Here is a 25,939-nt window from a genome sequence, read left to right as displayed (position 1 = left end):
AATAAAGGGCAGAAACTTTTTGATAGTCCCTCATATGATGTATATAAAGTCAGCAATATTTAGATATAGTCAACCAAAGGAGGAAATGTCTGGCAGTGAAAAGCGAATTACAAAAGCAAGGTATCACTTAAAAGTAAATATATTGAGGAATTATTTCTGTAAACAATTAGTAAAGCTGCTTACTGAGATTATGAAAATGATGCAATAACATCTGATCTAGTAATTACTATGAAACTTACCTTTTCCTTTTAAAATCTGTTATAGCAAAATGTGGTCTTGTCATCCAACAATTCACCAATTTGTTGCTTATGCACAAACAGTTTTCTCTTCACCATGTAAGCAGACCCACTTTGCCATCATCTTCTAAAATGTTTGCTCCATAATGAACTTGTGGGTATTAGAATTGTTTTCCTTATAAATATCAGACAGAAGACCATCCAACTTATTTCAAAATCCTTTATTTCAATTGGTGTTGGCAATATACCAATACTGTTTATAAATGAATGTCATACCTTGTTTACCATCTTTAATAAAAATAAACATTATTGATGGTGGATAGTAACTATGATAAGGTGTGCCTTATTTAATCAAAATATATTAGAAGGTCATATTTTATATATAACATAAAATGCCTGAAAAGATTAATCCTAGAACACACAATCTACATAAATATTCTTCTCTTTCTCCCGTACTTCATTTTGTTTGACATGTAAAAGAATGGCTAACTGCTCAACAGTTCGTGCAAAAAATAAAGCAGAAAAAAATTACAAAGGAAAATAGTTTTACTTACAATAATTTAAATAATAGATGCCATGCACACAGCAGGGCTTGACACTTTAGTATTTGGAAAGGAGATGCATCGTTTTGTGAATGTTGGCTTTGTGCAACACTAGGTTTCCCACAGTCGTGAAGCTTGGTTTCACACAAATTCTGTTTTCATCATGCTTCTAGTTCCTTTATATCCGGCTTCAAGGCAGTAGGCCTTCAGTAAATCACAGTTTGTAAGTTTACTTATTTTTCCTTGCTTAGTTTATCCTACAGAATGGTGTTCCAGAATCTTTTATATCCCTTTGTAGACGGTATATAAGTGGAAAAAAAAATTGAGGATTGTTGTTTTCTTGTCCAGAGGCTATCAGTGATTCACTACCATGGAGAAAAGGCTATGCAAGATTAAAAGGGAAATGTACAGGAAAGGGTCTGTGGTGCGCAAAGTGGTTCCAGAACCTGTGAACAAAACAAAAAAAAGAATAACATGAAAAATTATTTCATTACTTTCTAAAATAAACACTGTGAACATTTTTAGAATGTCATTTACGTGTATGGATTCTTACTTTACAGACTTTTGTACAATTTTCATCTCCAAAAGGAAAACTGTTGGCAACTAAACAAAAAAAAAGTATTTGAAATGTTGTAACATGTGAAATTTCCCTTTTGTAAAACCACCATCTTTGCAGTTTATATAACTTGGTTATTCCCTTTTAGGGATTCTGTACAGTGTCACAATGCAATCAGTCTCCTGGCACATATTGTTCTGGGTGTTTCTGGGAAGACCACTAGAAAGGGGCTTGAGAATTCCAGGTGCCTTAGACTAGTCTATTTCTCATTGTAACAAAACAGTATCAAGTTGTGCCTGGAAAGGGAAGCTGCAAATGTGAAGAGTCCAGCATGGCCCAGGAAGGTCTCAAAGGGCACTATTAGGACCTCCTGTTCCACTTACACCATTGTTGGAGAATATAAAAAGTGAAATATGGATGGCAGTGTGTTTTTGAAGAAGACAGGAACTCTGCCTACTCCAGGCATCCCTGTGGCAATGAAAAGAACAGCATAGTGGGATGTAGGATGAGAGAATTTGCAGATCCTTGTATTTTTTAGTGAATAAATGATTCCAAATGCCTTGGGCTAAACAATTGCATCTCATAGCATGCTGAGCACCTCTTACTAGTCACAATAGTAATAGATAACACATACTACAAACACACACTGAGTATAGATCCTTGTAAATTAAATTCTACTAAGGAAGATCAGTCACTTACTGTATATCACTTCATGTTTTGGGGTAAATATGAGTCATTCTTAATTTACACCTAAAGATTAAATTCTGGTCTGTTTCTTGAATGCTGTTATATCTGCCAGTTAATTTTCATTTTAAAATAGACATTTTCTACCCAAATGAATCAGACAAAATCTCCTAAGAAACAGAATGTGGAAATTTTCATCACATCTTCCCTATAACATCTTTTGTTTTGTATTTTCAAGACTTTGGCAACTCAGAGAGTATATAAAAAGTAAAAGAAACTGATAATTATTCCTAGAAAGGGATTTTTTATGAACCAACCTATAACTGGATTCCTGTATTAGGCCAGTGTGTCGACTCTAGTCATAAGACTTAAGGAACTGAAATGTGAAGCTCCTTTCCTATCTGCTTCCAGCAATTAAGGTAAAGTAAGACTTTACAGTTTTTCTCTGTGTTCCTAGATTGTGATTTGTGCATTTAAATGTTAAAGTGTGTGTGTGATCATGTACGCCATGCCATGGCTATGTATAATTTCCATGGTCACGTTCCAAAGCATTTCTATAAAGAGTAAGCAGGCGTCAGAAAACATTTTTTAGTAGTTCCTTTGCATAACAAAAGAACAGTGTGAACCCTGGCAGTCATTTTACATATTTTGTATAAAATGCACTTTTTTTCTCAAGCTTTGAGATCAGCAGATTATTATGCTGCATTTTAGTAAATGGTGTCAATGTTTCCCCCTTACATAAGAGACACATTTAAGAGTAACAGCATAAACCTTTCTCCATAGTAAATGTAAAATGACCACAGGGATTTGTAGATGATTTTTAGAACATTTATCTGAAAAAGGTTTATGTAAAATTAATTTTAGGACACTTTCTGTAGAAACAAAGGAACTCTTTCTTTAATAGGTTAAAAGTTAAAAGTTAATTTGCTCAAAAATAATAGGCTTTATTGCACTTTAGTATAGTAATAACAGTACTAGGATGTTGTATCGTGTTAGCCATTATGAATGTAGTGAGAATTCAAGCAAAATGACACCTTTTATTGGCTAACTGAAAAGGTTACAATATGCAAGCTTTCAAGGCAACTCATTCCTCTTCGTCATTACATCTTGCCTGAAGAAGGGGCCTAAGTTGCCTCAAAAGCTTGCATATTGTAATCTTTTTAGTTAGCTTAGTAATACCTAATTTAGTAGTTGTCATTGTTTTCACAAGTTATGCAATTCACAAATGCATAAACACACATGGATGCACTAGCTGACACGTGCACACACAGAGACATTATATCAGAAATCGAAAGAGCACCTTCAGGGATGCATAAAATGTAACTCCATTACAACTTGAGATTGAATAGTATTTGAACCCCTTTACAATGCTTTCTCATGTTACAAATAAATAACTAATTAAGGATGCAGAGTTTTTCACTCTGTATTGTGAACCGTATTGTTCATAGCGGTTACCTAATGATTAATAGTACTATGATCAACTTTTGCACAAACAAGTAAACAGTCATCAGGTAGCAGATAATGATAATGGCAGATCTTGAGCTCTTACACGCTATAACCAATTTGACTTAAGGATAGAATTGTTGTTTCGTGATTGCATTGATCCGTTTTCAGATAGTAATGAGTGTGCTAAAATGCATTATCAGCTTCCAAGGGAATTTCTTCTGAGTTTCTAAAAATTCAGCAAAAAAAATAAAATGGAGCACAGACGGGTCTTGTTCTACTCAAGCACACAGAGATTTTCAATCTGATTTTGTTTTATTGCAAGAACATTCTAGCAAGAGGTGAAAGATAAATTTGGCATTTATCATCACTTTGTGAGCTATATACTGTCAAATGTGTAAATGGCATTGCCTAACTAATGCCAATTTACTTATAGTTTTAATATATGGCTATAAAACAGGTATACAGGAAGCATGATATTGCTGGACTACATTCGAGAAAAATTATAACAAACTCTCATATTTCAAGATTATCATTTTGCTGAATGTGGAATGGCAATCAGCAAAGATCATCCAATGTATAAAATAATTACAGTTCATTTAAAACCAAATTAACTGTTTTGCTTCCTGGAATTCTATTTTATGATCACAATATAAATATACACTGTTCATGAATGCTAACAGGCTTTAACATTTTTTGGGTTCATTTCTATGTAAGATTGCAATTATCACATTTCCAGTAGTCTGAATTTAGACACTCTTGGTTGTCAAAACATTTGTCCTAAGTTTTGTTTTAACCTTTTAGGTTTTGCATATAAAGTATTTAGTGTACTAAAATACTATGAAAAGAGAATATTAGATTTAGTGGAGGAAGGCTCTGGGACACCATGACTCCTTAATGGACAAAGCAGGTTCAGGAAATGGATAGAGTGCACTGGAGATAATACAGCATGTGTCTCTGCAAATTTCTGTTTGCTGCCGTGTTTTCCGTGATGTGCACTGTCCCACATTTGAATTGTCTGGTGAGGTTAATCTAATTGAGGTAGTGCTGAAAGTGAAGAAATTCGAAGAACGGTCAGCTCAATAAGGGCCCAAGGTTCAGGGGGCCCTCTTGAGTCTTGGAAGCTGAACACAGGTGCAGTGAAAAATATTTTGGGTCCCCTTCCATGGTTGACTTTTCTACTGTTTTAAGACCTAGTGATTGTTCCATGAATGTATTGGTTGGCTAAGTTAAGATATTAAACTGAGATAATACTAATGGCCACTGTTTGTTCAGCTTTAGTGAGGACAGTCTTGGAGTGAACTAGCAACTGTGATTTGGTGATTGCTTGTGGAGAAGGAAGGCTTTTTTCCCAGTTCATATTACGGGTGAAATTCCATTACAACAAATATCGTTACAACAAAATTTTCATTACAACAACTATTACAGTCCTGACAGTTTCCCCATATGACAGAGTCTATAGAAATCTTGTTACTACGAAATACATTCAGCAGATACTTTCATTACAAAGAAGTGCTCAAAAGACCTTGAAATGCCTGAATGAATCATCCACAGAGCAGTTAGTTCTGTGGTCACAGCTCAGTTGTGCACAATGACCCCTGAACACAAACATTGTAAATTTTTCTCTTCAAACTTTCCTCGAACTGTTTTTTTGCTATGTTTGTTTTCTATGGTTTTCACTGATACATTTTACTTATTGCTCATCAACATTTTTAAAACATCCATTGGAAAATATCTCATTGTTACCCTCCTATAGAAATGGCAGATGCTTGTTCAAGAAACATTCCTATTAGTGCGCCACTCAATCAAGAAAAAGCAGTCCCAGTTGTGAGGCTTCTAAGCTCTTTTGGGACATCCCCCAATGGGACAACATGCTTAAGATTGTCCCGAAGTGCGGTCACCGTGTTTGTGGAAGACTGTTTATCCGTTGCTGGGGCAACTGCAGGCTCACAGTACAATTCTCGTCAGCATAACTTGTAGACAGGAGGAGTTGAAAACTAACGTTAAATAAGCTATTGAAATGATTGCCAATGCCTGGACGCAAGTTAAATCAAGCATTATAGCGACAAAAATAGAATCTCATTACTACAAAATTTTCATTACAACATTTTTTTAGGTTCCTGGCACTTTGATGTAACAGAATTTGACCTGTATTATGGTCCATGTTATCACATGGTTTGACTGTATTTGTATTATAATATTAAATGCAAAGCATGCTTGGTTTATTGTGCATATCCTCAATTGCCAGTTCTTCTTATATTGCAAAGCACACTAATCCCATCACAGCTCTTTGTTCTGCAAATTATGTAGTGTGTGCCGTCTATTCAGCTAGTATAACATCTGTATCTGTATGTATTAGATTAGGTTTGATGTCCTTTAATGTCAAATAAACATTGACATTGGGTTGAATAATACATACAGTATTTATTCGATGTGTCTGTTGGCTGATTCTTACTGGAGACAGGTGTTGGAATTAGGGGAGCCTGATGTGTTCTTAATCCCAGGGGTCCATGGACTCCAAATACAACCCTAGTCACATACTTAAAAATGTGCCTTTCAGATGTGAAAAGTGGTAGGTGTCAATAGACTAATATTTTTCTCAGTGTTCTAATATACTTTCACGCATTTTTGTCAGGGGCACCTTCCCTGGTCCTAAAAGGTAACCACTACCACCCAGGGACAATAGGAGGCATAATTGCTAATTACCGTGTCTCCTTTTCCACTCACAGCCCAGAGGCGTCACCTAGTGAGAGCAACTAACTCCACCCCTTCCAGTCCAGGAGCTATAAACAGAGGACACCCCTGAAAGGTGGAAGACGTGGCTCACTTGAAAGACGACTCACCTACGGGAAGGAAGTTCAACAACAAGCCTGACAAACCTAATAAGGAAACATTATAGTAGCCAATGGCTTTATTGATTTCTGTTCTATTTTTGCACCATCATGTGTTTATTATTTCATTCTTTTATCAAATAAGTAAACAGGGTGATCCAGTTGACACTCCAAAATTTTTTCCTGTGGTCTTGTTATTACAAGTTGACAAATTTATTTAATTGATCATTTGAACATTAATAGTAATTGAATGATTAACTGAAATGAATTGAATGAATGCTACACACATTATTTGAAATAAAGGCTCAAATACAATACCATTTTGTGCCAAAATGAATTAATAAAAAGGGAATTATGAAATAATCATATCAAAAAGCACAGTGATATATACAAATGAGTCCTTAAATTGATAGAAAAACACATAATTAAATTAAAACCATCTAATTATTATGAAATACAAATTCATCATTTTGATTTGACTTTACAATTTAGTTAACTTACATTTAATTATTATAGCTTTTATTTTACAATTGACCTTATTTTTAAAGACCATTTTCATTTAACAATGGGATTTACGAAACAACAGATTTCTGAATAGCCATTTTAACGTCTGTGTTATTTTGTCAGGTGTCAATGAAGACCAATGTGCTGAATCGTTTTATTTGGGTTAATCATCTACAGGTCTCAAACTACTAAGGACTTCTTCATTAACTTTTTGAAGAGCGCTTGTCTGTCTGTGCATTTGCAATATATTGTCAGTTGGTCTCTGTATAGCATCCTGTGTTAAATGAGCTCTTTCTATTTTGTCTGAAAACAATTAGAACTCCTAAGCAGCATCACATCTTTGTCAGTTGGAAGACAAGTAGTCTTAAAACTCCTTGGTAGAAAAAGCAAACAACAGACAAAGGATTAACCAATAAGAAGAGCCTCAGTCTGTTTTTACTTGTCTTGATTGGCAAATGACAAAACCATCATGAAAAGTAGACTTCAGAAGTAAACAGTGCTGGCTTTAAAAGAGCCACTTGAAAAAGTTAAATAGAAAGTTTTTAAAAACAAGGCCGTTTGAAATAAAACCTACAACTATTAAGGATAAGGCAAGTACATTATTGAACCAAAATTAAAGACATTTCATTTCATAATAGTTAATGGACTGGTATCTAATTATGAAGTTTTTCATAATCTAATAACTCATTTGCATACATCACTGTAGTTTATCCTGTAATTATTTATTTCATAATTGACATTTTAGTTATTTTGATTTGGTGTAAATAGTACAATATTTCATACCATCAGGTGTTTTGTCATTGTAGACTAAAAAACATGATAGAAAACAAAACAACACTGAATCTGGATCCATTTTATTGTTTGCTCCTACAGAAAAACTCTGGCAAACATTAAAAATTTACAAAATGCACACTTTTATCATTCTTGTGACCATCTGAGATAAATAAAAGAAATTTTAGAAACAGTTTAGTGCTGATTGTTAAAGCGTATTACTTGTTTATACTTGTTAATAAGTGTGTTTGTGTTATGGTGTATAGGCTGTGATGAGCTGATGTCTGATCCTGGGTTTGTTCTCGGCTTATGAAAAAATGCTACTAGAGTAAGATCCCGCTCCTTGAGACCATGGAATGGAAAATTAATGGATGGATATATCACAAATTATTACAGCATAAAACCCCATCTAAAGGATTAAGAGGTAGAATGATGGTAATATACTGTATACTAAAGCTCATCAAGGGCTCATTTTAATAACCCTGGGGATAACATTATGTAGTAAAATTATCCTGTATGTGTATATTAATTACAGTGTCAGCGTGTCCTTCAATGGACTTGCATTTTGTTCAGGGTAGCTTCCCACTTTAAGCCCAATGCCTCCAGAACAGCCACTGGCTCTCTGAAACTCTAAACTAGATGAGTGGGTTGGAAAAGTAATGTTGTAGAATAACCTGAAAACTATAACAACACTCCAAGTTGCCATTTGTATTATTAATTCATAAAACTGCAAATTTATACTAAAGCATTGTGGGAGATGGCTGGCTGTTCATCCCGACCAATACCCCCAGCATAGGTTAGAAAAGAAAAGATTACCTCTTCTTGTTTGCTCACACATTTAACCCAAAGCCAAAAGTTCTACAAATTAATAATGTAATCGGAAATAAAGACAAGGCTCTATCCTTTAGGGAGGTCCACAGGGGCAGCAGGTTTTCCAATGAGGCCTTGTCTCTTTGTTTGTTTTTGATTCATAAGCATAGAAGAAACTCTGTCCTTAATTGAACTTTGAATTGTTAGTTGGCCAAACTTTCTTTTTTTTTAATTTACTAAGAATCACTGTTGTTTTGTTTTCCAAGGGTTTGTTTCTGATGATTAATCATCAATAAGAAATGCAACATGAATTCTCATGTGTGAGTTTCTAAACCCAAAGAAAATAGAAGCGTAGATACAATCCTTTCAAATAAAAAGACACAAAACTACAGGAATCTGCATTATGGGTTCTCAGAAAACACCTTGAGCTATTGGTATCTTTGAAATTCTGTAAGGAGCATGCACAGTGCTGCTATTCTGTAAGTCAATACTCTAAAGCACGTCAAGTTTTCATGTGTGTAATTTATAAAATTACATGACGAAGAGAAACATTTGTTCTAAATCCTTTTCTGAAGCACCTTTCGAAAGCAAAAGGGAACTAATCAGTATAGATGAACCAGTCTCACTACGCTCCTCCTGTTGCCTTGAGCACTACGTGAGGATGAACCAAAATATGTCTCTTAAGGAGCAGGAATTTTACTTAAGTGTCCTTGTTTGCAATGCTTTTAGTCTGAATGTATGACAGTTCTCATCTCTTCATTTTTTAAGTATAATCTTCTAAAAAAAATTAAGTGCAGCATTAAATAGGCAAGTTCACTGGAAACAGAACACCAGCCACAGACCAGCAATACTGGGAAGTGATTTCAAACATGGTGAAATGTGTTAGTGGCTTTCGCAGACACAATATCTAGGAGAGGCACCAAATATAAAATATGATCAGCTGCTAGAAATACCCCAGATATCTTGATATGAGACCAAAGCAATGGCTGATATGAGCTAATCCCATCTTAAAGGGAAAGCAACACAAAAAAATATATAAAGTAATTCTACATATCCCTGCAACATCAGCCACTTCATAACTCCTCCCAGGGAATTTAAAGAGTGCTGACTCGGCCCCCTGCCAATGTTCAGATAGTACCTGCCTATCTAAGCTGGCACCTTAGACAACTTTGCTCAATTAATATGAAGTACCTACACAGTCCATTCATCCATCCAATCTAATTTCTAAACCTGCAGACATCACAGGTAAGCCAGAAAACATCTTCAAGAATATAAGTAGCATAAACACATTTTTGTTTTTATGTAGTTTTTTTTTTCACAGAGCATACCATCACAGTCATGTTTTTGTTCACAAAATTACATTTCAAAGAAGATGTCTTATACTCTATAAGATAACTAAGACACAACCTTTCATTTTTTTTCTTACATATTTATTTAATTGCAGGGACAATGGGAAGTATCGTAGCCACATTACATGCATTTACCTTGAAATGAAATTCCTGTCCATTACTGGGCACACCCAGATAATCAAACACACTCATGTCAATAGAGTTTATAAATGCCACAACCTGCATGTCTCTGGAATATAGAAGTACAGTATCCCTTTAGAAAATTCACATGAAAACAGAGAAAATACAGAATCCACATAGACAATGGCTTAACCAGGAATCTAAATGTGCTATCCAATTACATAGTAATATTGAAGTTTAATATATAGATGAGCTATTGAAAATATTAAGAACACAAAAACAGTTTGGAAGAGAACCAAGCATTCAACCCCCCCATAGTCTTGTTGTTTCCTAGTCACCTAATATTTTTCAAAATATGGTTAAGTGGAGACCTGAAGTTCTGAGAGGTGGTGAATTCATCTTCACCAATTTTCCACATGCCTGCAATTGTCGGTGTGAAATTTTTTTTTTTCACATATTGGTATAAAATTTACCCTTACCCACATTTCATATTTGATTATTTGTTCTAACTGAGTAATTTTTAAGAAGAAATTTGTATCTAGCAAGCTTACACAAGGTCCTGCTTCCTTAACATGAAAATATATACATTTTCTGCTATTTCTCTTAGCTCATGGCCTATAGTTCTGGAATTAAATCCAATAGCTCTTTTGTAAAATGTCCATTGTTCAGGTACTGCAACCTCACTTCTCCATAAGAAGTGCAAAACTACACACAATATTCCAGATGTGGCCTCACTAGTGCATTATATTGCCAATGTTTAGCCTCCATTTATTTATTTTATACACAGTACATTATCCATCTATCCATCCATTTTCCAACCCGCTGAATCCGAACACAGTGTCACGGGGGTCTGCTGGAGCCAATCCCAGCCAACACAGGGCACGAACCAATCCCGGGCAGGGTGCCAACCCACCGCAGGACACACACAAACACATCCACACACTAGGGCCAATTTAGAATCGCCAATCCACCTAGCCTGCATGTCTTTGGACTGTGGGAGGAAACCGGAGCGCCCGGAGGAAACCCACGCAGACACGGGGAGAACATGCAAACTCCACGCAGGGAGGACCCGGGAAGCAAACCCGGGTCTCTTAACTGCGAGGCAGCAGCGCTACCAGTGTGCCACCATGCCGCCGACACAGTACATTAACCAAACCTAAATGTTATTCATCAGGCTCCAGCCTTTAAAAACTCCAGCTGTGGGTTGTGATGTGTCCACACAGACACCAAAGTATTTCTAGGTCCAGACCCCTCTTTGTATAATAGTACCAACTCTTTTTGATTCTTACTTTTGAGAGTTCATACTTTCTCTCATTGAATTATATTTGCCACATCTCTGTTCACACTTCACTTTCTTAAGTGCTTCGTAGAGATTTTCTGGAATTTATGGTAACTGAATCTTCAATTAATTAATTGTTAATTGTTAAAAGCTGGGAAAACAAGCTATGTAAATAATTTTACCTATACAGTGCCTTGTGATGGTGTTCACTATTGAAAGGCCATTCATAAAATAACAGAATGTTTGTTTTAAGCAAGCAATGTCACCAGCAGCCTCCTTAGTGTTATGTATATTCCTGAAGTACTAGGATGTTGTACCGTGTTAGCCATTATGAATGTAGAGAGCCAAGCAAAATGACACCTTTTATTGGCTAACTAAAAATAAATTTAGTTAGCCAATAAAAGGTGCCATTTTGCTTGGCTTTTCTGTATATTCCTGAATAAGTGAACAAAAAGTGATAATTGTTTTTCAACAAGAAATAATGTTATTATATATAAAGGAAACATGTAAATACTAAAATGTCAACATAAATACAGTAGGAAAGGTATGTCTAGTATCCACAGCTGTACTGATGCAGATTTAGTACACGTCTTTCATGTCATAAGTTTCAAAACACTCACCAACACACAGCCTGACATTGCAACTGGAGTAGCAGAAGTGTGTTTCTCTTATTTTTCTATAGATATTTTATTTGTTACTTGTGTACAAGAGGGTAGAATGTCAGCGTCCTATCCACACAATCTGCCCTTTAGGTTATTATAGGCTACAACAGCACAAGACTTAGTGACATCCACATTTCTAAGACACAAACATTGACAGTTGCTACATTATGAACAGTGCTTGGGGGACTCGCAAATTTCTTGTGCTCCCACTTGATCTCAATCATTTTACCTTTTGCCATGTAGATATTGTAGCCCACTGCAGCATTCTGTGACTTAAGTCACCAGGCATATCACAGGAGTTCGATCATATAGTCCTGGATGCATCTATTTCACTTTCTACGCCAATATCTGATGAGCAGGTCACATTATCTCATTATCACTTGTTTCAACTAATGTTTCAGTTTCAGTTTGTTCTAAAACTGGCTTTACCGCTTTTTGTTTACATGCCACTGTATGTTTTGGTTGAAGGCTCCGCCCCAGTCATGAATATTAATAAGTTAGCACAGAGTGGCAAAGCACATAGAAATATTAATGATTTTTTGCAGCATATGTTAGTTTATTCGCTAGCTATCAACAGAACACTGTCATGAGAGTTTTTGGGCTTAACAGTTTAACTCAAATCATAGCAGCTTAACGCAAGATATAAATTTGATTTTGTCTTTAGTCATAGGGATGGGCTTGTGTGCATGAGAGCTGACAAATAATTAATACTCATCTGGAAGCATAGTGCATATAACGCAGCAATGAAGAATATAAAGCAGGCGAACATTGGACTTCACAAACAGAAGAGAAGCTTGTCTATCTGATGTCTCATGTAAAATACCACAACCGAAAAGAAAAAATAAAAGGGCAGAGATTGCGCCTGAACTCTCTGTACTTGTTAACACATTATAGAGCACATGTTCTATTAAACAGGTTGTAATTGGCTGTCAGAAAAAGGTGCAAGCACAACTGTGATGGAAGATTGGCACATGATCAGTAAATGTGACATGGCCAGCAATTTTCAGTCGAGTAAGCTGACACGACCAAGTAACAAGATCAGCAAATGCGCTCAGCAAATCTGACATACTGCATGAATAGAAGCTGCATAATGTGCCATCATCTTAAAATAAGACTCCCAACAATATCCATTACCTTCTGATTGCTTCTCAACCATTACAGTCACAGAAATTGATTCAGCCAAATTAGATACTTCTGGCACTTATTCTATTCTAAATAAAGCATATCCAGCAGGTGTTGCTCTGCAGTATTCCCACTTGAAGTCAACATTCCCCACCATTACTGAGAAAAGCCACATAACAACCATACAGTGAAATTGATGTGGCCAAAGATCCGCCCTGTCACTTCCGGTCGCTTAACTTTGAAACTGCCTTTCCAAAATCAGCCATAAGTTATTTTACGCCCAACCAGTGAGAGAAAGGGAAATTCTGCACTAGCCCCAGCTGTCAAATCAGCTTCCAACTATGCTTCAAAGCTACCACAGTCCTACATAAAGAGGATTTCCAGTTAAAAGACTTTAAAAGAGTCCAGTGAGATTGCTTTTATTAAACTCTTTTGAGACTGGAAATCCTAATACTGATTTTTTTAAGAACAAAAAAATTCCTTTGGGAAAAATAAATATCTTTGTTGTTTCATAATGAACTGTCTAAGGTGTGAGTTTCTGCCCTGGTTATTTGAGTGCCTACCATGGTGACACCAATATATTTAGAAAGGAACTCCTGGGGCAATAAGCCCTGTAAATGTAGACATAAGTGATACATGACATCATTTTGAATTGTGTTTTATATTTTTTTTATATTCTCACCAGGGTGAGTTCTGGTAAATCTTTAGTGTATTATATATTCACATTACGATATTTCTCTTAGGGGATATTTGATTTGTATAAGCAAATTTTTTAATTAAGCATGTTACTTTTTTTAAATTATTTGAATAAAAATCTGAATATTTACTTTAAAAACACAGATGCTTATCTGGATTCTACAGAATTGCTGTTGAATGTGAAGCTATGATTTTCAATGGAGTAAATCACAAAGCACTGAAAGCCAGATGCTCAACTAATCACCAAATCTCTTCCTTGGCAACACAGGGGAAAAGCAGCAGGGGGCTGGGATGTATAGATCATATGTTAAAAGTGAGCATTTATAAAGCTTTGAAAGCTGTCCGCACTCGTGGATAATATGTGGGCTCAAAGCAGAGTATGTAACTTGTTTAATTGGTATATATATATATATATATATATATATATATATATATATATATATATATATATATATATATATATATATATATATATATGTGTGTGTGTGTGTGTGTGAGACCCCTTATTGTGAGCCCTCAATATAATTATTTACACTATATTGTGCTATATATAATAATGTTCAATTCACAATAAAGAAAACTAGAAAAAACAGCAACCTACACTAACAGGTAAAAATCAACCAATAATTAAAAATGTATAGTGTCAAATTGAATATTTCTGAAGAAGTTAAAAACTGTAAGTAAGATAATGACACAGTGCTAAAAACATTGCAAATATTCTGGGATATTAGGCTGAGAACATAATCTTAGTCCATCTAGATCTATTGGTTACAGATCAATGACATATAGTACTTAAGGACAAGGCGAATTTACAACTGCTAATCAAACAAATATGCACAGTATGTCCATTGCATGTGGTTAGAAAACTTGTGAAGCCAAGTACAAACATGCAGAATTTGACCAGTCTACAAATCCTGGTCTCTGAAGCTAAGGCTCTACAGTTCTAAGCATTTGTGTTGATTGTCGAAATTCATCAAAGTGTTTTTCACAACAAATATGGTGTGTTCACCGGTGATCTTGTTCACCAAATATTTCCCTGGAAATTTGCTATGTGGCTAGCTTAGGTGAACATTTTTTTCCAAATGCCCCATGATGCTTTGCGAGGCCAGTGTGACATCACAGAGTTACTGATGTGGCCATTATTGGGCGGCAAGCACATAAGAAAAACAAAACAAAAAAAATGCCATTTCAGCTATTGAGATGTGCTGTCTCACAACTGAGATCACATTTTTAGCAACAATCAGTCCAGCATAGTTGACAGACTTTTCCCTATCCCTCAGGGACACTTAAAAGACCACTGCACCATTATAATTGATTCAAACCTAGTTCAGTTCCTCTTTCTCCATTGACTTCAATGCTTGTTGGAGAAGTTAGATGAAGTGTGATTCTGCAGAAATCAAGACAAATAATTTCAGCAGGGTTCTCTCTCATCACTACTAAGCATTTTAAGAACCTTTTCAACATCTTTCCAAAATAGTGGGAACTATAACATAAAGGAAGGCAACATCATCAAGGTCACTTGAGCTTCAATAATTTGTTTGTAAATAATTCAATACACTGCCAGTTATTTGTTCCAAAATCTCTAACCCTTTTGGTCCTGACATCCTTTTACTAGTACATATATATGCAGCCATTTTTGTAAAGCACAGGTACGTTTGCAGCTGTTGTTGCGTGCTACTATTAGCGCAAACTGGAGAGACTGGTATACAGTCTGCAAAACACGGAAGTGAATGGACCCTTCTGGATTGTGCGCACCACTTTCAATTTTCAAGTATTTGGCAGCTATTGAATAATAATAGTGATTTTTTTTTGTTTGTTTTTTTAATTTTTGAACTTCCTAGACACCCCAAAGGTAAAACATGTCACAAAATTATTTTTCCCATAAAAACAGAAAATTCAGGGCTGAAAGAGTTACAATCAAAGCAACAAAAACTGAACATTCTACTGAAAATCTGCAAAATCTTTAGACATTAATGATACACGAGCACTGGAGGTGGCATGATGATACAGGAGTTAGCTCTGCTCCCTCACTGATTTGGGGATCTGGAATTGTGATGTGTTTATTGTCTTGTCCCAGTGTATTACATAGGAATTTGAGTATACCACTTTCCTCTGAGCTCCCAAAAATGTGCATTAGGTTAATAAGCACCTTGAGACTGTTATGAATGAATGTAGGTACAGTATATGTATTATTGTGCCATGTAAAGGATTGGGAACCCAATCAAGGTTGGTTCCTACATTGTGCCAGTATGGCTGTTTTAAGCTCCCTGCTCTCTGAAAAAATAGATTGACGGAGGGATAACAGAGTGATGAAATAATTAATGTGAAGGAGAATGTTAATGAGATGGAATGAAATACAATAATATATTGTGTTCAAAACCTCAGAGTTATAGATTTAAATTCAACAAATTGATTTCCACTAAATAATTACTGCCAGGAAATGTCCACCCATCCATTCATCCATTTTCTATATCCACTTTCTCTAAATCTGGGTCATGACAGCCAGAGCTTATCCTAACACACACACACACAAAAGAACACCAAACACAGACAGATCATTAGAGGGCACATTGCTGTGGGATTAGTCTACCTCACTTGCTCATTTTTGGAGACTTTGGAGGAGAACGGGAGTTCCTGGACATAAATCAGTGCCAACATGGATAGAATGTCCTAAACTGACAAAAACAAGGATCGAGCTTGGCATTCAGAACAGACTTCTTGAGCTGTGAGGCAGAAGTGCTGATCACTGCACCACCATGCCAGCCACTAGCAAACATGAAAATCTTTAAAATGGTGTGTAGTGTCTTTTAAGAGCTCACCATGAAAGAGCTTATGTGATAAAATGAACAAACTGAGGAACATTACAGACTGAGTGCTGTTACGTAGTAATTCACATTGTTGTAAACTTAAAGCCTGTTAAAATGACACAAGCCAAATTATATATGCAGCATCAAATGGATATTATTTTCCTCAAAAGTGTAACATTTTCTTGTTTTAAATGTATATTGTTACAGAAACAGACAGGTCAATGAGGGCTTATATTAATTATTTCCCCTTAATTCTAAATACAGAATGTGCCCTTGCTTTTGTATTATCATTTTTATTATCTCATTCCTTAGTGCTTCTTTATCAATCAGTTTAAACTTAAATAAATAAAATAACAAAATTTTATGTATGTGTAGGAAATTATATGCAGTCTAAAAATAACCAATAAAATGAGTCATTCTACAGAAGTGGTATAATAATTTAGTTACAGTAACGTGATCTATTAATTTATCCATTCGCTTAATCAGGGTTTAAGGTTTTGTGCACTGAAACCTATCCTGGGAGCATCGAGCAGAAGGTAAGAGCTAACTCTTAGGTAATTCGGTCCACTTTCAGAGCACATTCAGTCACATCATGATAATTCAGAGTCAGAAATCAACCTAACATATATAACCTTAGAATATGGAAGGAAAATCAGAGGCTCTGGAAAAAATACAAACACAAAGACATTGAGAAAATATGGAGACTTCACACAAACACTGAGTGGCAGACACTGTACTTTTAATAATTAGTCTACCTGATATCCGGGTCACGAATGGAACTAAGCAGGTTTAAGAATGCTATATTATGTTTCAGTTGAAGTTATACATATTTCAATATTATCATTATTGCTATTTTAATTAGCCAATTTAGAAAAAAGCTTTTAAGTGAGAGTGTTTAGCCTTTCTTAATTTTGCAAACCCCAGTTGAGTCTTTTTGAAACACGTGTTTCCTTTAAAATAAGTAAGATACAGTAGCCAGGTTTTCTGAAAGAAATGTACAAGTATACAGTGCAAAAAATGAATTCCTAAAGTTACTGGATTAGGAAGGAAGCTAAACAATGATGCAAACATCAAAGGCCCACAGAGACAACTGGTTACATTAAAATCAAAGATACTTATCAAAATATCTGGCTCAAGGGACACACAACATTTGCCGTAATTTGATTACATTCTGCAGAAGCACATCTATGCTCCATGGCCCAAATGTATAAACAACAAAACCAGGATTAGTGCTCACTTGGCAGAAGTAAACACAGCATAAATGGCTGTTATGTGCAGGGGACTGAATATTGGGTGTTGGTAACACGCCAGGTCCACTTGCCAGTGATTTCAAGATTTCTTTCATTGTTTAAAAATGATTAAGACTAAAAAAATGTAGAGAATATTGCAGACATTCTTATTCCCAATCATTTACAGTGCCAAAAACAGCAATTTTTTCTTCTAGGTAAATAATAGCAAATTAGAAACAGCTTGAAATACAAAAATTGTTTTAAATTAAATTTGTGCAATCAGTGGATACATGAATAAGTTATACATGAACACATACAATACAGTGGATTCAGAAAGCATTCAGGTCCCTTCACCTTCTGAACATTTTATCTTGTAGATTTAATTTTAATTTTATAAATTTGACAATTGCAAATTTATTAAAATGAAACTCTGAAATTTCTCATTTATATAAGTATTATGAATCTTTGCTGTGTCACTCAAACTGTAGTCAGGTACATCCTGTTTGCTTGGAATTATTCTTGAGATTTGTCTAGAGCTTCACTTGTTGCAAACAGTTTTGACTGGTCAATTTAGAAAGGCACACATCTGTGTATATGAGGCCCTACAATTCACACTGCATGTCAAGGCAAAAAGCAAGCCATTTAGTCCAAGAAACTTTCTGTAGATAGATAGATAGATAGATAGATAGATAGATAGATAGATAGATAGATAGATAGATAGATAGATAGATAGATAGATAGATAGATAGATAGATAGATAGATAGATAGATAGATAGATAGATAGATAGACCTTTATTTGTCCCCAGGGGAAAATTTGGGTTTTTACAGAAGCTCTTTAAATAAATACATACATAAATAGGTATATAAATAAGTACATTCATTCACTGAAAGTCCTCAGTGTTAGTGTGTCCAAGAGAGGGTATACAGCATTGTTCATAATGGCAGGCAAGAAGGGTCTTGGTCAGGAAGGTGACTAAGAACCCAACAGTCACTATAAGAGAACTTCCTAAGTCCTCTGCTGAGATGACAGAACCTTCTCAAAGGAGAACCATGTAAGCATCACTCCATCAATCAGGTATTTATGGTACAGTGGCTAAAAGCATATGATGTAATTGAAAAGATTTTGAGAACATGAGGTAAAATATTCTCTAGCATCATTACACAAAAATGTAACTCTTTGGACTGAACTCCAAGCACTATGTCTGGCCAAGACCATGCACTACTCATCACCTGCCTAAAATCATCACTATGATGAATGATAGTGGTGGTAGCATCATGTTATTGGGGTACGTCTCAGCAGCAGGGACAGGGGGAAGGGTCAGAATTAAGAGAAGGATGAATGCAGCCAAATACAGAGAAGTGCTTAAAGAAAACCTGCTTCAGAGTACATATGTCCTCAGATTAAAGCAATGGTTCACTTTTCATCATGACAATGATCCAAAGCATACAACCAAGAAAACACTGGAGTGGTTTTGGAAAAGACCTAGGGCCTCATGTATGAATGGTGCGTATGCACAGAAATGTTGCATAAGAACTTTTCCACATTCAAATCGCGATGTATAAAACCTACACCTGGCGTAAAGCCACGCACTTTTTCACAGTACCTCATACCCTGTCATACGCAAGTTCTCCGCTCGGTTTTGCAGACTGGCGGCACCCAGCATCAAAGCAGTGCTACCGTTCCTGTGTGGTTACTCTTTATTTTCCTGACGCGGCTTTATAAATACACTGAAACTAACCGCATATTGTTTATTAGTGTAATGCATCTGATTGTAATTAACTTGTAACAATATAATGGTCCAAGGAATAGCCATACTATTTCAAATACCATAACTGCTTTAGCGTTGTTACTCTCACTGCACCTTCTTTTTCTTCTTTGAGCTGCTCCCTTTAAGGGTTGCCAGAATGGATCATCTTTTTCCATATTACTCTCACTGCACCACTCAGAGTATTTATATGACTGCATCTAAGTGGGGAATCACAGAAGCAGCTGATCGGAAAGGGAATTATCGGTATACAGCATCAAGCCTACGCTGCCTCAAACACGGCAAAAACATTTCAAAGCCTTTCCTGTACAGACCTCGTGGTTCAGAAACAGTTTCATCCCAAGAACTATAAACGCACTCAATCAATTGCTCCTTGTAGAACTGTTTGTACTTATAAGTACAATTACCCCACTGTAAACTTGCAATACAGTTATAATATTACACAACCCGTGCCACTTTATTAAGTGCGTATTTACATATGATAACGATATCATTTGTAAGATGAAATGCAGCAAAATATGTTGATTATATTATACAGATAAAATTTAACTTCATTTAAATAATCTGTATTATTAATAATTAAACATGTGAAGACACGGTGCCACAGCGCTTGCATGTTCACGTATTGTTCCTGCCTTGTGCTGTATATTTACTGAGGTTGGCGCGACACTGGAAGGATAGACAGATAGAATAATTAAACATGTACTATGAAGATATTTCAATGTTCCTGAAAAGTTTTGAAGAATTGTCATTGTAAGCTTACAGATGGCTTAATGTCTGTTACAGAGCTGATTGTGTTTCAATTGGGCATTTGGGAAAAGAAAAGTAAGGACAAGAATTTAAGGTTAGTACGTTTGAAAAAGACAGTACTGTTACAATAAATTATTTCATCGAAGGTCGTGCATGGCACAGCAGCATCTTGTATGAGACATGAACAATCACTGCGCCCTTGTGTTCTTAATAACATGCTTTCATTGCAATCATCATGAAAATGATATCACGTATACAGTACATCTCAGTATTTTAATTATTCAGAGAGCTGTAATATCATGAATGTAATGGATTCTGTGTCCTGTCGGAGAAAGAGAAAGAACGGAAGCACGTAGTGATTCATAGAGCACATAGAAGATCAAATACAAAACAAAGCATTTAACGTGGCACTTTAGTTACGATGGGATTTGAGAAACTAGTAAATTAAATGATTTTAAGATGAAGTGTATGTTCTACTTTAATGACAAAATAAACTACGTGATTAAAGTGGATATTTCGAGATTGCACAGCTAGTCTGTATAAACCAAAAAATAGTATGTTTTTCTTTGCCTCCACTTGGTATTCACTGAAATTCTTATATTTTCCCCCTTGTTTTTGCCATTGCCCTTTCACAGAACGCTGTGCTTAAGGTCGATTTATATTGATTTGCATATTCAAAGAGGCGTAATTCTGGGAGGAGACGGGGCGGAACAGAAGGCTCGTGCACGTGCGTTAGTTTTCACGCTGATCGGAATTTATGGAGTGGAAGAATGCGGAAGTTGGAGTACGCACAGATTCCTGCATCTGGAATTTTCTGTGCTTAAGTACATTTTGGCTTTTGTGCTTACGTCATGTTATAGTGTGAATTCTATGCACGGCATTGTACATGAGGCCCCTGAAGATGGTAAGTTTCAGATGCTTCCCATTCAATTTAATAGGACTTGAGAGGATCTCCCAGAAAGAATAAGATAAACTCCTCACATCCAAATGTGCAAAGGTTGTACAGACTTACTCAAGAAGAATTAAAGCTGTAATTGCTGCCAAAGGGGCTTTTACAAAATACAGAATTAAGGATCTGAATACTTACAGTATATGAAGGAGAGATTTTAGCTTTTGATTTTTAATAAATTTGTAAACCTTTCTGAAAAAATGTTTAAACTTTGAGTTATTGAGTGTAGCTTGATTGTTGCAAGTGGCAAATTTATCCATTTAAAATGAAATCAACACAATAAAGTGTGCAGAAAGTGAAAGAGTCTGAATACTTTCTGAAACCACTGTATGTGAATATCACTCCAGAAATGGTCTGATGATGCTCAGGAAAGCATAAAATGTCAACGTACAGTATGTCAAATACTTGTCAGTATTTCAGGCCCATTATAGTATACCAGACATAGAGAAAGTAAAAATTATACACAGAGGGAAATAAAAAAAGACCATATTTACAGATGCAGCAAACTCCTAAGTCTTCTTTTTTGGACTAACTACTGTATACAATTAAAAGTAAGGGAAGCCATCAGTTTACTACTCTCCTCCGTATTGAAACGGATTGTTTCTAAAATCATTTCTACTCTGTTATAAATGCCTACAAATCCTAACCAGTCTACTCCTCTGCTAAAATGCTGTTTTTGCATCCTCCAAAATTCACAATTTAGAAAGTTTTCCCAAAGGCAATGTTATAATCTGTTTGAAAGGAGATCAAGGTACCACCTAAAACTAGTTTTCATTTCCCAAGGGTGGCACTTTTTATGCTCTCCAAACTGAACTAGTTTATACCTTACCTTTACAGCCAGGCAATTAAAAGGAAATACTGACCTGTTTTTCTGGAAATTGTGTCCAAATGCTGTTTTGATGAGGATGATGGCAAGAAGCACCTGCTTCTCCGCCAAGATGATATGCTATACATGATGGATCTTTGACTACATTTAAAATTTCTATACACTCTTTTCTCACTCTCGTTTTAAAATCCTACTCTTCTCTGTGATAGGGGCTCTGTTGTACACACAAAACATATAATCATTTGCATTTCTAACAGAAACCACTTCCCTAGCTATTTGTATTAAGCATATTTATACTGTAGAAGGTTAGTCTTGACAAATTTCACTGCTGTCTGGGACAGTTTAACATGCTAAATATAAACAATTACAACTTTTAAGGAAAAGACATCAGCATTCTTTTTATTTTTAAAATTAAAATTACCTCTCAAATGGATGGCATTTGTATTGTTTACCTTCAGTTATGATTTAAGGCAGGAATACCCTAGCAACTCAATTTATCTGTGCTCTGTTATCTATTCAAATATTTCTTGATTGGAATAATAAGGTGAGGCCGCCAATGCCCATCAGCAACAGCCCTTGCCATAATGCCAAAAACACGCTAATGTGCAGCAGAGTCAATCTAGATTGGCCAATTAGCATAAAACCACATCTTTGCATTAATGGAGAAACGGAGAACAAACTCAGTTGGTAATTAAACAAAGGTCAAAGTACTGAGATGTGACACTATGCTATCTTTGCTATATTTAGTTTTAACCACAATTTTAATAAGACAATTATATGTCTGCTTTTAAGCACTATGTTTTGGCCATATCGAAGGTAATGTTAACAACATACATTATATCTGACAATGATTTATTTTCTAATTACGTACATAAACCTGAAAAAAATAAAAGAAAAACCATTTGGTGACACAATAACCAGAATGTCTTGTTTCCATTTACAGTGGAAGTGGTACTAATATTGGCACATGTACAGACTACAGGGAAATTCTTACCTGCACATCCAACCAAGATACAACATGTTACCTCTCTCCAGCACCATAAAAAGCAGGAATGTGTCATATGTATCATACATATTCATAATATTTAACAGATAATTTCCGCATTTTTTAAGTCAAAATTATTTCTTCACAATCATGGTATATGTTAACAAGACTTTCATTTGCCATGCAAAATAATGTTCTAAAGTTAGATGTTTTCTATAAAGTTTTAAGCTATCTTTCCTGCACTGGCACTATATAATGGAGGCAATAGGGCACGAAGCACCTCCGGAAAATAAAAGCCTAAAAACTTAACGAATACACCCATTTTTCAAGCCAAAACAGTCATCGAGTATTGCTTTGTGTCTTGTGATTAGACACATATTGCACAATAGCTTATATATGTTAGTTTTGAACAAAATTACCGTTATTTGCAGATTCGGCCATTTTAAACGAAGATTAGCTGTGCATGTTACCTCAGCATTTGTCTTCTTCCGCAATAACCTTTCACTCCAGGTGGGGAGTGGTTTTACAGTAAACTGTTTGCGACACTTGGTTGGTTTTGTTTTGATTTATTTCCTTATTTATTTGAGAACTCACACTAGGACCAGGAATATTCAACAAAATGGTTATTTCCAGATCCCTTTTGTTATCACAAATATGTGTTGGAAGCACAGAAGGCATATTTTCCTTTATTGAAACTCAAAGAAGATGTATTTGGTACGTTTTTAGGCTTTTATTTTCTGGTGGTGCTTCATGCCCCATTGCCTCTATTTTTTGAATCAGTGTTTGCAAGATATTTTTCAAATTTATAGAAATCTCTAGACTTTGGAATATAATTTTGCAAAGCAAATGCATATATACCATATTTTTGAAGAAATAACTTCAACTTGAGAAATACATATCCTTTAATTTTCCTACATTTTCCAACATTTAAACAAAAGCCTTAAAAGTGACAGAATACATTCATTTTCAAACCAAGAGTGTTATTGAGTATTGTTCTTGAAATTGCACATATATCACAAAACAGATTATCCACATCAGTTTATGAAAGGAATAGAAGCAAAACATTTTTGTGAGATTCAATTATTTTAAAATGAGAAAAGCTGTGTGCTTCACCTCACTACATGACAACCCTTTAACCCCATGAGCACAGTTTCCTCCAAGATATACCTTGAAAAATCATCATGATATGCTTTTATTGACATTACTAAATGTTGATACTCATATGCGAAAAAAAAACTGCACACAATCACTAGCAGTCTTTGTGCTTCCATACATAACAAGCTACATATCCAGGAAAAAAGGGGATGGATGTAGTTTACTTCACAACACATGAATGACTAGACTTTTTGGTAATTTACATGTAATACTAACAAATGTCCTGTTAAAACAGTAAATCATCTGCAATTAAACACACTGGTACCAGTCAATCCATAGATTCACAGTGAGAATGTGCAAACTTCATGCAGACCATCATGTGGTGAGGCAGGAATGACAGCTCTGTGCTACCATTCACCCTTTGTTATAACATTTTTTACTTAACCTAATTAAAACTAAATATATTCTTATAATGGCTGATTAATTCTGTAATTTGATTACACACTAAACACATGCTCAGTCTCTCATTAGCTGTCACTAAACTGCTAAAACATACATGTCCAGCAGGCAATATTTTTGCTAATGAATGCAATAATTATTGGGAAATAACACACTCATTTTTTTGATGTGTTTTTTTGAGATGTGTGCCAGAATTAGAGGTGCACCTAGGGTAAATGTCTAAACTCTACCCACAATGCCTGCAGTGAGCAGATAAGCTAACAGGAAATGCATCCTTACCAGGAAAAAATACCAAAAATCTATATAATTGTATTAGTTACAGCTTAATTTTGTTTTCACAGGCATGTCACAGATACACAAAAGGTACACTTTCTTGAATTGAAACCTTTACTGTTACAAAGTAGACATACTTTATTGCAGGTTGGATCCCGGGATTCTTCACCTCTGTTTTAAAGTTCAAGAGCAGGATAAGCATATTTGAAAATTTTTAAAAACTATATCACTTTTTTTCACACAATTTTATGTGCAAATTAATATATGCCATGATTGTGAAGAAATAACTTTGACTTGAAAAATGGCTAACTTATCCTACAGTTATGTATTATTATAACATTTCTTGTTTTTCATGATACTGAAAGTGACAACATGTTGCATGTGGGTTGGACATGCAAGGAAGAATTTCACTGTACTCTGTAAATTATCCTTTAATCCAAAGAACAAATCAGCTTATCCGAGGTTCTCCTCACTCATGTTTCTACACATTTTGCGTGAACAGGCTTGAATAAATGATATACATATTATTTAAATGAATATCTATTGATCCTATCATTCTCTCAACCTATTTATTCCATTAAAGGGTTATGGAAAGTTGGAGGGTACCACTGCAACAACAGATACAAGGCAGGAACTAAACTGCAACAGGATACCTCTTCATGTTTAATCACTCAATACAGGCCATTTAATTACCACCAAATAACATAACGTGTCTTTAGGATGTAGGACAGTGGAAAGTAATGAGAATATCTAGTGAAAACAGTGAGCAAATGGGAATATTATGCAAACTTCACACATGTAGTTACCAAGCTGGGATCTGAATCATGTCCCTTGAACCTTAAGGCAGCAGAGCTGAGCACTGCACCACTTAAAACATCCATCCATCCATCCATTATCCAACCCGCTATATCCTAACTACAGGGTCACGGGGGTCTGCTGGAGCCAATCCCAAATCACCACAGGGCACGCACACACACACACACCCCAAGCACACACTAGGGACAATTTAGAATTGCCAATGCACCTAACCTGCATGTCTTTGAACTGTGGGAGGAAACCGGAGCACCCGGAGGAAACCCATGCAGACACAGGAAGAACATGCAAACTCCACGCAGGGAGGACCCGGGAAATGAACCTGGGTCCCCTAACTGCGAGGCAGCAGCGCTATCCACTATGTCACCGTGCTGCCCCACT

The 25,939-nt window shown here is 35.6% G+C and overlaps 1 protein-coding gene across 1 annotated transcript in view; it reads right to left on the bottom strand.

The window, feature by feature from the left end:
- Positions 1-541: 541 nt before the first annotated feature.
- The window catches only part of vstm2b (V-set and transmembrane domain containing 2B), an 87,268-nt gene continuing 61,870 nt past the window's right edge, over positions 542-25,939 (bottom strand). Inside the window, exon 5 of the mRNA XM_039763148.1 lies at positions 542-1,224. Within this exon, the coding sequence (XP_039619082.1) occupies positions 1,133-1,224 (92 nt within the window). The 3' untranslated portion in view covers positions 542-1,132. The remainder of the gene's footprint in view (positions 1,225-25,939) is intronic.

This window comes from Polypterus senegalus, chromosome 9 (assembly GCF_016835505.1).
Source record: "Polypterus senegalus isolate Bchr_013 chromosome 9, ASM1683550v1, whole genome shotgun sequence".
In the NCBI taxonomy this organism is placed as follows: domain Eukaryota; kingdom Metazoa; phylum Chordata; class Cladistia; order Polypteriformes; family Polypteridae; genus Polypterus; species Polypterus senegalus.
This window is presented reverse-complemented; position numbering and strand designations above follow the sequence as displayed.